The sequence below is a fragment of the Tursiops truncatus genome, chromosome 20 (assembly GCF_011762595.2).
Source record: "Tursiops truncatus isolate mTurTru1 chromosome 20, mTurTru1.mat.Y, whole genome shotgun sequence".
Taxonomy (NCBI): Eukaryota; Metazoa; Chordata; class Mammalia; order Artiodactyla; family Delphinidae; genus Tursiops; species Tursiops truncatus.
The window spans coordinates 45,660,706-45,676,520 of NC_047053.1; the positions used below are offsets into that span (position 1 = coordinate 45,660,706).

The window sequence follows — 15,815 nt, forward strand, 5'->3', positions numbered from 1 at the left end:
ATGCTTTCTGGCCTAGGCTTCTATACCCAGCCAGACTATCAACCAGGAAGAAGGGTAGAAGAAAGACCCTTTCAATCATTCAGGGTCTCCAAAGATTCCCCTCTCTTGCATTCTTTCTCAGGGGCCTACAAAAGGGCTGTGCCTCATATCCAAACAAAAGATCAACCCAAGAGAGAGGACAACATGGGATCCAGGAAGCCTGGCTTCCGATTCAGGAAAGAAGTAGAGGAAATCTCAGATGATGGGGAAGGCAGGCGTGGAGGCAGAGGGGCCAAAGAGCTACATTCTCATTTCCCATAAAAGCAAGTCAACAGACAACACGGGAAACTGGGAGCAGTGAGGGGGGTGGAGGGAACAAAACTGGCAACAGAGTAATATTATTTGGAATCAACGAAGTAAATACCAAAATCCTCAGCTAAGAAAAGGTTCAAGTGGGGCTCCTGGCAGGGAGGATGGGAGGGGAGCAGCCAGCTGACACCCTCCCACTGAGAGGTGGGGCCCATCCCCTCCCTCAAACCTGGGAGCCAAGTGTGACACCACGGTGCTGGGACGGTTCTCTGCCTAGCCTCTCGGAAGACTGGAAGTTTCTGCCTTGCGCTCTGAGTCCCACACGGAGTTAAGACTGATCACCATCCTGGAGAGGCCTCTGGAGTGAAACTAAAGGGAAGAGGAGAGCCCCGCCGCTCCCCCAGGATACGAGGCAGGTGAGTGCCCACTAACACCACAGGATGCAAGGCTCGCCCGGCACAAACCAGACTCTTGACCCACAAAATCTCGAGATCATAAAATGGTAGTTTTTTTAAGCCATCTGCTTTGGGTGGCTCATTACCAGCAAAAGGCGAGGGGAACAGCAGGAACTGCTGTTTTTTTGTGACAAGATTCAGAACTATTTTTTCACTCTCTAAATTATGTGGATGTTTAATTTAGACAAAAGTAACTAAAACACTTTTTTTAAAATTCAATATGAAGGTAAAGCCAAGTAAAATCTTAAGCCTTAAAAGAAAAAAAAACTAAAACAGCATCTAGCCCGGCAGGCCCACCCTGGCACCCGTGCCCACGCAGCACACACCCCTCTCCCTATTCCCACACCCGAACCTGCAGTCCCTCCGAGAGCAGGGAGACAGCCACAGACTCAATAGCAAGCAGCTGAAGGGGAGGGGGAGGCCCTAGGTCACAAATTAAGTGCCTTACTTATTTGAAAAGAGAAGAAAAGGGCCGCGCGAGGGCATGCAGGCCATTCCCGCGGCAGCACGCGGCCACGCGGCGGGGCAGCAGAGCTCAGGGCTTGTCCCGGGCATGCACCGGCAGGTCCCGGAGGCAGCTGACGCGGCCCCCCTCCTGCTTTCCAGGAGGACCCGGGCAGGCCTCCCAGGCACTGGGGTGAAGGGTGACAAAGGCTCCGCCAGACCCTCACGGGGAGGACACAGGGGCTGTCGGCATCTGTCAGAGGAGATGCATTTCAGGCTAAATATCAGCATCTGCTGCTGCCTCCTGCACTGGCTGTGGCTCCCCTGGGAGGCCTCTATCCTAACCTCGAACACGTGCAACCCCTGCGTCCAAGGAGAGCCAGGCGGCACTAACATGGCACTCACAAAACCTGGGCAGGGAGCTGCCGTGAGGCACGGAGGTGGCACTGGCCGGCCAGCTGGGTGGGTGCAAACACATGAATCGTAGCTGCGGGCGGGAGGAATATCAGGTGCATCTCTACGCCCCGAGGGCTCGACTCCTACATTAAATCCCTCCCACTGGAACAGCCGGCTCCAGTTTCAGTGAGAGCGAGCGTGAGAACAGGTCCTGCTCCGGCCAGGCAGCCACAGCCACGGCTTCCACCTCCCAGCCTCTGGTAAGTACCTACTATTTCTTCTCAAATGCGAGTTTTCTTTCAATACTCCTCTCAGATGTATCTTAAACTATCTACTCAGTGAATCACCTGCCCAGAGTTTCTCTGCCCTGCTCTTTTCTCCGCGGATTACTCAGGACCCAGCAGGTGCACTGCTGGAAAGGAGACCATTGTTACAAAACTTTTAATAAGGCTTACACTTTATTCTAAGAGTGTAAACAAGTTTATGTGGATATATGAAGTTCTCATTTCTACCATAAAATTCATAAACTATTTTTTTAAGTTATTTTTGATGTGGACCATTTTAAAAGTCCTTATTGAATTTCTTACAATACTGCTTCTGTTTTATGTTTTGGTTTTTTGGCCATGAGGCATGTGGGATCTTAGCTCCCCAACCACGGATCAAACCCGTACCCCCTGCATTGGAAGGCAAAGTCTTAACCACTGGACCACCAGGGAAGTCCCAAAATTCATAAACTTTAAACCAAAACTCAAATTGATGTTATTGCTTATCTGTTCCTCACCTCAAAAATAAACTACAGGTTTCAACATAAAAGGATCATATATATGCATATATATAATTGCTGACCTTAATTTATAATTTCTTTAATTTAAAAACCTTTTATTAGGATTTAAAATAAGTGCTGTTTTGACATAAGCTTACCAAAAAAAAAAAAAAAAAACACCTTAACTAAAGAGGATCCCTGTATATACAAAAGGGGTTTTCTTACTCTTATAAAGTTTCTCATAAATCTGCATGAAAACCATTATTGACCAAATTATTTGTCAAATTTGACCAACATCAGACTTAATGCAATCAAAATCTGTCTACATTTGTTATCATGATTTGTATTTTGTATTAGCCAAGTCCTTTCAATGCTTTAACGTGCTGCTTTAAAGTAAGGAGGCAGGCTGGTGGTTAGGGGTTCTGGCCCTAGGGAGGTGTCCCAAATGTTAAAGCTGTGCATTCACTGCTAAGCACTCTGTCTGTAACCCAGGATCTCTGGCTGAAACCAGAAAGAGCCCCTGGTGGTCTTCCTGGATCCATTCTTCCAAACTATATGCCAGAAAACTGTCTTTTTCCCTAGGTTATGGTTGCCCTGAAGTTTATCCTTCATTTTAAAGAACCGAAAGTCTGGGAGGGAGTGGTGGTTAATCACTGGAAAAGCTCAATTGGAGTAAAACTCACAAATCTCGTTCTTGCGACACCCCAGTGGGTAGGCGACAACGGCGTGTCCCTGAGTTATGCAATAATGCCACATCACAATATCGTAATTATAGCATGCCCTTCAGAACGCGCTACCTGGTGAGGCTCCCTGCCAGGCAGCTGGACACCACCGGGGAGGGCTGAAGATTATTCCAGTGCAGAAGTTAGTGCACATGACATGCATAGCTAGCCGGCACGTCACAGCAATGCCCTGTAAAGTTAAGCTATAATTACCTCTATTGTGTCCTATCAAAGTTCAAAAAAAATCTTTCTCTTGCCTATTATTTCTGACTTCAAACCCCCTAGAAAATGATTAAATATGCCAGCCACTCACTGTCACCCTAACAGCTGGCAACTACATTCATAGTCCACACTTAGGAGGCTACTGAGAGACATGCACTGGCACCTCAGTGCTTCAGAAACAAGCAGATAAAGCCCTGTGGACACAAAACCACGGGCGGCTCAGAGTGCCGTTTGGGCACCACCGTCCAGCCTCCCAGACCTGTGGGAGGGGAGGCCAGACCGGCTCCCGGGCTTCTGCAGGGGTGACAGGCTCCTGGGACACAGGCAGGGGTGACAGCGCCTAAGAAGTCACAGGAGGGCGTTCTGAAACGGAACAGGCTCAGGCCAGACGCCGTGGTGTCTCTGTGGCGCTGCTCCCCACCCTCTCCCCTCAACACTGGGACCCAACTCTGCTGAGGGCACAGCTCTGAGGGCAGGCCTCGTGCCAACAGCTGCTCGCAAGGCAGGCAGCGGCGCCCTCCTGCATTCGAGGACAGCACCCTGACCCTGACCTGACATGCAGGGCTCCCAGAACCTCCTGCTGACCCAGTGGGAAGTGAAAGAAGGGTGAAAAACACTGTCCCACACACATCCTTCTAGGACTAAGCTAACATCTGCATTTTTAGCTAACATGCTAACAGTGCAGTTCTCCGAGGAAAGCCAAACCCAGCGCTGTGCTTTTTTAACCTCTCCCTGTGCAACCCCCCAGCCTGGCCCAGCCTTCCCAGGACAAGGATGGTGAGACACGAATCTTATCACCTTTAGAAAAAACTTCACCTCTGACTGCTAATCCGAACTTACTACAAACAGTTAAATTCTGGATTATATTGTTTAGGCGACAACACCCTTTTTCCGCTGCCAGCCTGCACCAGGCCTGGCAGATATAAACTGACCAGAGACCGGCAAACCCCATCTCTGCAGGTGGCCAGAGCGACAGCGCCCCGGGCACTAGGCTTTAGCTCCTCATCCTTGTAAGCCTTGCCTGGGCAGGACAGAACTCACAGACTGACATCACCTCCTGGAGGCTGTCCCCCTTGGAAGCTTACAGAAGCCTCAATCTTACTTCTCTGACATTATTGTGTTTTTTTTTTTTTTTTTGCGGTACGCGGGCCTCTCACTTTTGCGGCCTCCCTCGTTGTGGAGCACAGGCTCCAGATGCGCAGGCTCAGCGGCCATGGCTCACGGGCCCAGCCGCTCCGCGGCACGTGGGATCTTCCCGGACCGGGGCACAAACCCGTGCCCCCTGCATCGGCAGGCGGACTCTCAACCACTGTGCCACCAGGGAAGCCCATTATTGCATTTTTATAACCAAGTGAACTAGCCTGTCTCCTTCAGCATCTGAAGCAGCTGCGCTCCCTTGTTTTAACTAGCGAATTGTGTAACCCTGAGAGGTCAGTTTACTCAGTTACTAAAACTACTGCTCCTGTGACTCCATCCAGGCTCTCCTTGCAACAATTATATCCTAGAATACTCTCACCTCCCAGAACACCAGTACCAAGGAAACCAACCCCTGAAAACCTCTTTACTGTCCTTGTAAGCTAACTGACCACAGAACAAGAAGTTCAGACCAAACCTGTGGGCGCAACATCATTTGACGGAAGAAAGGTATATATTAACATAAGAGCAATGATTTCCCAAACTATTATTTTGGGTAATGCTATGATAACTTACATACAACTTGCCTCCTATAAACCTTTGAGAAAACTTAACCAAAGTGGGTTTATTTCTACTTTTGCCTAAAAGTATGAGCAATATTAAGTAATACTGCTTCTGAAGCTAACACCATCATTATCTTAAATCCGAGGGGGTTTTCGGCTGGTTTGGGCTCGCGTGTCCTGGATGCGGCAGATGTGTGTCTGCATCCACTCATGGTACCACCAGGACTCTGCGCTCACACTTGATAAACGTTTTGCAACTGTCATCATTTTGATCACGATGCTTCCAGCTAGTGATGAAATCATCAGTTTTCAGATCTTTGCCATAACATATCCTATACAATCATGGGAACCTGACTTGCAGAGGTTCTCACGCCTTCAGAACCAGGGAGCATAATGGGACGTGCCAGCACAGGCCGCCCTGACTTATCAGGCTGGCCCCGAGCTGGCTGGAATCGCTTCCTGACGGGAGGCAGGAAATCGTGCTTTTATAGCCCAGGGCATACCTGCCCCACAAGGTATGAACTGAACTCATACAGAATTATTTCACATTCTCCCTTACTAAGAGGGGAAATCAGGAAGATGCAAAGCTGTGACCACGTGTTTAACTGTGCTGGGCTTTCACATTGCCGTGCAGCTCACACAACTGCTCACGGGAGAGGAGGAGGGCGAGCAAGCTGCAAAGCCGCAGAGCCAGGCACCAGGTGCCGCCAGCCTGGCTTCTGTCCACCCGACACCCTGCCAGTTAGCGCCCCCAAAGAGGGCCTGGGGACACCCTCTCCAATTAGGGGGTAGCCAAAAATCTCATTTCTCCTCCAAAGTACGTGCCTGAGCACCCCTGCTCTGCAGAAACTCTCCCCGCAACAGAAGGCTGCAAGCCACCCAAAGCACCTCTTAGTAACGAAACATGCCTTTGAGGGAACGGGACGATGAAACAGGTTAATAGAAGCAGCTTCTTGGGGGGAGAGTGGTTCCTTGTGTTTTTCAGAAATATGAAAAAATGAGTAGAGGAACCAGTTTGCTGAGAATAAGATCAGATAGCTTTTTTAGAATTTAAGATATCCAAGTGAAATTAAAACCACACTCCCTCCCCCTTACACCCTCCTCCCACAAGCTACCCATTACCTCATCTGATGCGTGAGATGGCAAGGAGAGTAGCTACATTTTATTTTGTGAAAACAAGTCTCTTAGATTTCCCATGTGTATTTCTCTATTTTTAAAGGGCTGCTTTCCAGCTCAATGTTTTAACCAACCCGATGTCTAGAAGGCGATGCTTTACACAAGCAATTTCACGAGACTCAGAACTGTCCATATTTACTTATTCCTTAAAGCAAAACTGCAGTTGTAAAGTTATTTCCTTTTAACTTTATTTTTCTAAGTGTTTAAAAATATCCAGAAGCTAAATCCTTTTTACATTTTCTATGCAAATTAAAGTGCAGGCCTTGATTCCTCACACCCACTCCCCCAGCCCGCCCCACCCACAGGCTTTCTCTAAGACACAGTCACCCCATGGGCTGGTCCTGGACACGCAGCCGCGCCCGGCCCTGCTGAGATCCTCCCAGACCTCACGTCTTTGTTCTCAGCTTCGGGTTATGAGGCAGAGAGAGAGCCCAGGGGTGTGCAGAGCAGCCTCTGAAGGAAACCCGGGGGGAGGTTAAGCTTGGGGGATAGGCAAGGACAGGAGGACCCTGGGGAAGATATCCAGAAGCCCCTTCGTACACGTTAAAGGCTGGGATGGGCTCCTCCCAGGATCCAACCATCTGTAAAATTAGGCACCACTCACTCTGGTTTCCTCTATTTTTTAAAAAAATTTTATTTATTTATTTATTTATTTGGTTGTGCCAGGTCTTAGTTGCGGCAGGCGGGCTCCTTAGTTGCAGCTCGCAGGCTCCTTAGTTGTGGCATGCAAACTTTTAGTTGCAGTATGCATGTGGGGTCTAGTTCCCTGACCAGGGATGGAACCCAGACCCCCTGCATTGGGAGCGTGGAGTCTTAACCACTGCATCACCAGGGAAGTCCCACTCTGGTCTCCTCTTACCAGGAGGGCTGCTAAGCTTTTCTGCCTTTGGTTAAGGCCAGGATAGGCAGGGATGGGCTAGTGCGTGAACTCACTCCACGCCATCTGTGAGGTGGGCAAGTGGAAGGCAGCAGTGCACGAGGACATCTGCTCACTCACTGACTCACAGCATCTTAATATCATTCAAATCAACATAAACACAGCACTTAAGTTTGTATTTGGGCCAACACAAATGCTACTTACCCAGAAAGCTGACTTTTCATTTGTGAATTTAGAAACAGGGTCGCGGGGGGGGGGGGGGGGCATTTTTAAATATTCTTCACTTTTAAATACTTCCTCATAGAACAGAACACTGTGATTAAATAGGGCAGATGGACTGAAGGTTACAATCACACGTGCTTTGTTCTCAGTGAGCACAAATGTGAACGTCACACACACACATGAGCCTGGACCTCCTCAGGTTCACGTTAGAGCAGTCAGGCCAGCACAGTGATGGGACTCAGTCCAGAAACTCCAGGCACATGGATGGGGGTGGGATCTCAGTGATCACTCAGCCTGGTGGGTCCACAACCTTCCTGGCACCTGAGGCCTCAGATCACAGGCTAAAGGTTCCCAAAACTCAAAAGAGTTACAGGTATTCTCTGAAATGACACTAAACACTCCTGCAACCACACTCGCCTGGGACCAGACTTGAGAAAACAGAGAACGCCGTAGGGGTGGCGCCCGGGGTAGTGAGGAGGGGTGGCTGATGCCCGTCCCGTACCTGCCGCGCAAGAGCACTTACGTCCTCTGCACCTGCAGAGGACTCTGCTTCACCTCCTCCGTGACCCCGGGGTTCTTTGTTAGCCTGTTAGCTATCGTTCCAACACTAAGGCTCTGCTCCTCCATTGCAGCTCCCAGTCCCCAAATGAACGAGACTTCCCTGGTCACACCCACAGCCCGTGGAGCCGGCTTCAAGTAAAAGCACTCAGAAAGGAAAGCGAAGGAGAAGCAGTGACCTGCTTCCTTAAAAATCACCAAAGCTGAACTACGCAGGAGCCAGCAGGGCTCAGACGCCAAACCACAGAGGGAAAATGAGCCTTCTCAAAGAGCGAAAACCAAAAAAGCCACATTACATCCCCAGGCCCCCAGGAAAGCCCTTCAAGTACAAGTGTTTCCAGTGTCCCTTTACTTGCAACGAAAAGTCACATCTTTTTAATCACATGAAATACGGTCTCTGTAAAAATTCCATCACTTTAGTGTCCGAGCAAGATCGCATTCCCAAGTGTTCCAAACCGAACTCTTCAGACCCTAAGCCAACCAGTCAGTCCGACCCCATGGCAAAGCCCACCTCCTCCAAGCCCGTCCCAAGTGGGCTCTCACACCTGGACACCAAGCTCCAACATGGCCTCGCCAAGGATGACATCAAGGAAAATGTGGACCTGCATGCGTGCGGGCCCCACAGGTGCCCCGGACAGAAGCCCACTCTCCACAAGGAAACAGCACCCCTGAGTCCAGCTCCAGAAGCCACCGCGGGCACCCAGCCTGTGCTGGAAGGCACTACCCGGCCTTCAGCATTCATGCCAGTTGGCGAGCACAGACTCAAAGGGCAGGAACTCACCGAGGCTCCTGAAGCGCTGACCCTGACCCAGCCCCCTGCCAAAGCTGCCTCCTTCCACACTAAGTCTGCCTTTCATGCCCCTGGCTACGCGTGGAAAGCTGGCTCACCTTTCCTCACGCCTGAGTTTCCACATAAAATCCCATCCACAAAGGGGTTTGGTGCCACTTCGCCATACGTGCACCCCACCATCGCAGAGTACCCGCCTCACTTTTACACAGAGCATGGACTGGCCACCATCTACTCACCGTACCTACTCGCAGGGAACTCGCCCGAGTGTGACAGCCCCCTGCTGTCCATCTACGGGGCCCAAGACCAAAGACATTTCCTGCCTCACCCAGGGCCGATCCCTAAGCACCTGAACCCAGCTCCATCCACATACGACCATTACAGATTCTTCCAGCAGTATCACTCCAATCTGCCGATTCCTTATGGATTTTATAGACCAGAGTCTGCATTTTCCTCCTACGGCCTCAGACCCCCACCCGTTGCTGGTATGTCACAAGATCAAAGCTCACACCTACTGGAAGAAGCTGCCCTGGCCTACCCGGCCTGGAGTCCATCCAAGTTAAACTCTTCCAACTCCCACAAAAAACACACAGAGTTTGAGAAAGAGAGTCCGACTCCCGAGGCTAAAGACCTCTCCAGAGATGGGCAGAGGGACACGGAAGGGACCAAAATGAGCCCACGTGCAGGCAGCGCAGCCACAGGCTCCCCGGGAAGGCCGAGCCCCACCAATTTCACGCAGACAAGCCAGCCCTGTGCCGGGCTGTGCAGCCTCTTGGACATGCCGGCCTCCGGTGCCCCAGGAAGTCTCCATCCACCAGAACAGAGCCTCACAGCCTTCAAGCCTGTCAAGAAGAACACGGAGCGCCCACATTCCCAGGCCCCAGAAAACAGAGCTGCATCTCCAGAAAGGTAAGAGAGTCCATTTTCAAAACCTCCGAAGTAATGTCTCTGGTTGTGCTTAATCAGAGGAGCTGGTACTTGCCCAAACCCCCCACGGGCAATGGCCCTCAGTAAGGTCCCTGTGACTCCCTCTCTGTGTCTCTTCCAGCCTCGAGGCCGTGAACGCAGACGCTCTGGCTCAGATGGGGAGCCCGGAAGCTGCACCCTCCAGCCCAGAGGACGACTCCAGGGCAGCCCCTCTGAACCTCTCCACGAAACCAGAAGCTGAGCCGGCCACTACACACACCACTGCCTATGGAGAATTTGTGGAGCCACAGGACGCGCCCCTCAACCTCTCGGTGAAGGACCCCTGCAACGCCCTGACTTCGAGGCCCTCTGTCCGCAGCCGCCCGAGAGGGGCCGAACCCGCGGCTGCCCCCACCCCCACTCCTGCTCCGCAGTCGGAGACAGCAAGTTCCGGGGCCGGGCCCGACCCCAGCTCTGTGGAGATCCCTGCGCCCAGCCCGGCTGGGAAGGCCCAGGACACACGCTCAGCTGACAGTGACGAGCAGAAGCAGACTGCGGCCGTGGCCCTCTGCCAGCTGGCGGCCTACAGCCCAGGGAACGTCGAGCCCGCTGCCCAGGAGCCTGCCTGCCAGGTAGACGTACCCACCCCCAGAGCCCCTGAGAGCCAGGAGGCTCAGTGCGACCTCAGACCCAAAGGGCAAAAGAGGACGAGCCCCAGGGATGCAGGGAAGGCCCAGCAGGGAACCAAGAAGCCAAAGCCCAGCGACACAGCCAGAGTGTTCACACTCCGGAAAAGAACGCGGGTGTCTTAGAGCCACCTCTGGCCAGCCACAGGCTGCAGCCACAAGCACGCCTTCCGGTGCAGGCGAGACAGCAGCAAACCTCCATCTGGCCCTTGCTTTTTTATCTGGTACATTTTTACAACGCAGTTTTCTTCTTCTCAACAAAAAAATTAAACTAAACCTGCAACTCAATTCAGTTTTGTAAATACTAAGCATGAACACTAAAAGGTGCTTCTACTTTTGGTTGTAAAATACTTGAATGACTCACACTGTAGGACCTGATGAAATGCACAGGACTAAAAGGTAACTTTTAGGTGTTAGCATCTTAGAGGAAATCTCTTTAAAACATTTTTCTTATAAATATCTCAGCACTAGAACAAATTGTTTTAACTGTTTTTCTATTAAATCTACTGTGTGTTTTGAAGTAAATAACAATTACTGGGGGAAAATGCCAGGCAAAGACGTTTCCAGTACTAGCATTCAAGTTCTGTGTGTAAAAACACTGTGATTTGTTATGACTGAACAATACACAGACAGCAAGAGGCTATTTATACAAGTAATTTATTTCCATTGGGGAGAATGCATTGCTGGGGAAGCTATTCTCAACATGCTCTGTCTTCACAACTCATTCAGACTCGTTTTCCACTTCCTAAAATGATGTATATGTTGCTAATTTTCCAATGAACTCATAGGTGAACTTTAAGGATACATAAAAAGAAGACAAGCATAAACTCTGTGTTATACAATATTTTGCCACAATAAATAAACTCAATGAAAAAGAGAAAAGAGCTGAGGCAGCAATTAAAACTGAGGACGAGGGTACATCTGTGTGTGCATGTGAGGGCGTGTGCACGTGTGCATGTGTCTGCTGTCCACCGGTAGTCATCGAGCCCGGGGGAGTGCAGGCATCCGGGGGCACCTCTGGAGACCAAGCGTACAGGGCCTGGCTTCACAAGGGCCCTTCCCCACTGTTCAGAGGGTGTTTCTCAGCAATGCACTGCCTGGGAGCGGGGCAGGGGGTCAAGAAAGGGCCTGGAAACAGTGGCGCCGAGCTGAGCTGACTGGGTGAACCCTCTCTCCACAAGATGGGCAGTTTCAACTCACACTTTGACCAAAACAGAGGTGGTCCCAATAGAGCCATCCAATGAGCGTTCAAAGAAAAAGCACTGCTAAAGCTAACGCCTGCCGTTCCCAGTGACGTGCACATACAAGGTCTCTCAGTGCTCAGAGCTAAAAATTAAAAATTTTTAAATAAAAAGTTGATCTGGAACCTTGCCTTGTTCTAGATATAAGCACTACTCACCAAAAGATAGCCTGAACTAAAAACCCATCTTGTTAATAAGTTGCATTCCAATAAAATGTTATTTTCGGTTGTTTTGATCAAGTTTGTACTAATAACTAATCCTGTAAAAACTCAATCTAGAAAACTTAAATACTTACTACCTTTTGGCAGAACAAAATGTAAGAGTTAAAGTTTGCATTCACAGACATCCTCTTGCTGAAGATACTTGACAGGGAGATCAGCAAAAGATTCTCAAGCACAGAAACCTGTTACATTAAGGAAAAATTCTCTAGGAAAAGTAAATGGAAATACAGGTTCAAGGAGATAAAGAATAAAATCCCTGCATTTTAGATGGAGGATGGTGGATTCCAAGGTACCATGATGACTGGATTCCACCAGACATATTTAAAACAGTGATACAGTAGCTTTGTTTTAAAATGACACTATTCAGTATGGCAAATAACCTGCCTTGCAGCAAGTTAAATTTATACAAAACCACTGATGTCAACTCACAGGAGGGATGCAGAGCTTGTCATATTCTTTTAGGGCAAATAGGAGGCCGTTGTTACAAACTGCCCCTAAACCATCCAGGATGGCCCACGAGCCCCTGCCGCCCATCCGAGGTGTGCCTGCAGACAGACACCACTAATCCAATGCGTGCACTGTCACGACCAGAAACCGATGCATACCTGTGCAGCCTTCACTGGCATGCCTGGGCTCTCCTTTTTTTATATACCAATATGCTTTGACAAAGACCAAAAACAGGGTACCCCTGCTTTCCAGCAAGTCCATACCCTGTGGGAAGCAGAGCCAGGCCTCAGAAGCCTCCAGGATTGGGACCCAAAGCCTCACGCCCTAGAGACAAGCTCTCGCCTTGTGCCTTACACACAAGAACATAAACCTTCCGGGGCCCAAAGATTCTGAGGACACTGTTTTATAGCTCACCCAAAACTGTCCGCCACCATCTTAAGTGACAAGAAGAGGAACCAGAGATGGTAAACAACTGTCCGGTCTCCTGCAACCACACAGGCCGGGAGCCCAGCACTGCCTGCAGATGTTCACGGTGGAGCCATATGTGTGCCTTCAGCCCTATGGACTCCTCCCGCCTAATGCAATTCCTCCAAAAGGTCACCTGCATGCACACAGCCGCAGAAACCATGCAGGCTCTCTGTAACTATCCTTACAAGCACAATGGGGTCTGAGATCTTTGTAACAAAAAAAAAGAAAAGAAACCAGTCTTGGTGGTTTTTCAATGACAGTACCTTTCTCCATTCACATATAACCCGACTTCAGAGCTGGAAGTTTCTAACCTTTACATACAAAAAGCGATAAACCCTCAAAAAGTTAAATACAGAATTACCGTGTAACCCAGCAATTCCACTCCTAGGCATACACCTAAAAGAAATGAAAACAGGGATTCAAACAGATACGTGCACCCAATGTTCATTAGCAGCATTATTCACAATAGTGAAAAAATGGAAATAACCCAAGTATCCACTGACAGATGAACAGATAACTAACAGGTGGTCCATCCACACAAAGGAAAATTATTCAGCCATAAAAAGGAATGAGGTTGTGGCACAAGCTACAACATGAACTTAACCTTGAAATTCTGAGTAAGGGACTTCCCTGTTGGCACAGTGGTTGAGAGTCCGCCTGCCGATGCAGGGGACGTGGGTTCGTGCCCCGGTCTGGGAAGATCGCACATGTCGCAGAGCAGCTGGGCCCGTGAGCCATGGCTGCTGAGCCTGTGCATCCGGAGCCTGTGCTCCGCAACAGGAGAGGCCACAACAGTGAGAGGCCTGCGTACCACAAAAAAAAAAAAAGACTCTGCGCTCCCAATGCAGGGGGCCCGGGCTCAATCCCTGGTCAGGGAACTAAATCCCACATGCATGCTGCAACTAAGAGTTCGCATGCCACAATTAAGGAGCCCACGAGCCACAACTAAGGAGCCCACCTGCCGCAACTAAGACCCAGTGTAACCAAATAAATAAGTAAACAAATAAATAAAAATAAATACAAAAGTTAAAAAAAAAAGAAATTCTGAATGAAATAAGTCAGACACAAAGGACAAATCTTGCATGATTCCACTTATATGAGGTTCCCCAGAGCAGGCAAACTCACAGAGGCAGATAGATTCATGGATATCAGGGCTGAGGGGAGGGGAAGGGGGAATTAGTGTTTAAGGGGGACAGAGTTTCTGTTTGGGAACATGAAAAGTTTTGGAAATAGATGGTGATAGTAATGGTTGTACAACATCGTAAATGTAGCTTATGCCACTGAATCGTACACTTAAACATCATTAACATGGCAGATTTCTATGTCGTATATATTTTAAAATGTTTTTTAAAAATTAATAGTGTAATAGACTAAAGCCATTGACTTAGATACTTAAAATAGGTCAACTGTATGTTAGGTGAACTATATATCCCAATAAAGCTGCAAATAACCTCTAAAAGGATCCTTGAATTCACACTGAAGAAAACGAAAGTACTAACAAGCCCCTTTGCAACAGTCTCACCAGCAGCCCACAGCCATCTACCCCTACCCCTGGTTTAATCTTCGACCAAAATACTCCGCTCCCAAGGGCGGGAGAGGGCTGAGTATGAAATGAAGCACACACACACACTTTCACTCAAGGAGAAAAGCATTTTAATAGAGAAAAACACAACTCCTACTCCACACACTAAGCCACAGACGTCACATTACGGCTGTCACTTTTCTTACAGGCTGGAATGTCCAAACAGCTCAAAACTGCACAAAGGTTAAAAATCAGGGAAGTGCACAATCATCAGGAGAATGGGAAGGTGCCAGGAGGGGTCAGGAGCAGTGAAGAGTGGGAACCCAGGCACAAAGGACCATGGGGAGGGACTGGTCGGGAGACAAGAGAGGTCAGCACTCTGCAAATGAAGGCTGTGGCCACAGCCAGGACTCACCCACCGGCGCCGGCTGACCCCAGGCCCCACAGCCACTCTACCAGGGAGGCGGTGCGGCAGCCACAACTTGCAGCCCCTTCCAGAAAGACAGGAATGCCTCTGAGGCTGACTTTGGCTTGAGGACCACCCCCCCAGAAGCCCTTCCTTAGACCACACAGCCCACCAGGACACCGCCACCCATACCCCAGCCCCACAGCTCTCGGGGTCAGACGGTGGCTCTGCCACCCTTACCAGCATTTCCCTAATAACTGCACAGTTCATCCTGTCTTGGTATCTTCTCAGAGTACCCAGACTAACGCTAGAATGCTATTCAGAGGCTAGTTTTTGGATGATGTCTCAGAATACAGCCAAGTAGGGAGCGCCACGAATTGGTCCCTCCACCAAACCAACCAGTAAGCTGGCAAAAACAGAGAGAATCAAGTTTTTCAGCACTCTGGAATCTAATCAAAAACCTGCCACAACCAGGGGAGTGCTTAGTGAAGGAGGAGGCTACTAAATTTCAGCATTTAAGAAACCTCTAGGGACCTCCCTGGTGGCACAGTGTTTAACAATCCGCCTGCCAATGCAGGTGACACAAGTTTGATCCCTGGTCCAGGAAGATCCCACATGCCGCAGAGCAACTAAGCCCACGAGCCACAACTACTGAGCCCACGTACCACATCTACGGAAGCCTGCGCGCTCTAGGGCCCGCGTGCCGCAACTACTGAGCCTGTGTGCCGCAATTACCGGAGCGCACGCACCTAGAGCCCATGCTCCGCAATGAGAGAAGCCACCGCAATGAGAAGCCTGCACACCGCAATAAACAGTAGCCCCCGCCCACCGCAACTAGAGAAAGCCCACGCACAGCAACAAAGACCCAATGCAGCCATAAGAAAAAAAGAAAAAGAAACCTCTGTTAGGTCACTGGCTAAATGCTAAGATAACAGAACAGAGACTTCAGTGACCAAACGTAACAGGGAATACAGTCGTTGCAAAAAAATGGTCTGGAAAAAGTCACTAAATAAAGAGACGACTAACAGTCTTCAACAGCAACAGCAGCAAACTGCTGGCAAGGGAGGAGAACCTGATTTCCAGAGTTATAACATAATAAAATGTCAGAATGTCCAGTTTTCAACCAAAAAATAACAAGGCACATGAAGAAACAGAAAACTATGGTCCATTCACAGGAAGAAAAAGAAATTGACAGAAACCACCCCTGAGGAAGGCTAGACAGTGTCTTACAAGACAAATACCCTAAATCAATTTTCTCAAATAAGCTCCAAGAGCTAAAGGAAACAAGAGAACAATGTCTGTAAAAACACA

General features: G+C 49.4%; 2 protein-coding genes across 7 annotated transcripts in view; one reads left to right on the top strand and one right to left on the bottom strand.

Moving 5' to 3' along the window:
• The window catches only part of TBCD (tubulin folding cofactor D), a 173,797-nt gene that overhangs the window by 99,484 nt on the left and 58,498 nt on the right, over positions 1 to 15,815 (bottom strand). The gene's annotated exons all lie outside the window — the stretch shown is intronic.
• Positions 1,451 to 11,675, top strand: ZNF750 (zinc finger protein 750). 2 transcript variants are annotated; one of them, XM_019950148.3, is made up of 3 exons: positions 1,451 to 1,843; positions 7,895 to 9,516; positions 9,656 to 11,675. In XM_019950148.3, exons 2-3 carry the CDS (start codon positions 8,075 to 8,077, stop codon positions 10,323 to 10,325), a joined length of 2,112 nt encoding a protein of 703 aa, XP_019805707.1. In that variant the 5' UTR covers positions 1,451 to 1,843; positions 7,895 to 8,074; the 3' UTR covers positions 10,326 to 11,675. The 2 variants fall into 2 exon arrangements, with proteins under 2 accessions (XP_019805707.1, XP_019805708.1); XM_019950149.3 differs by lacking the exon at positions 1,451 to 1,843 and adding an exon at positions 2,475 to 4,934.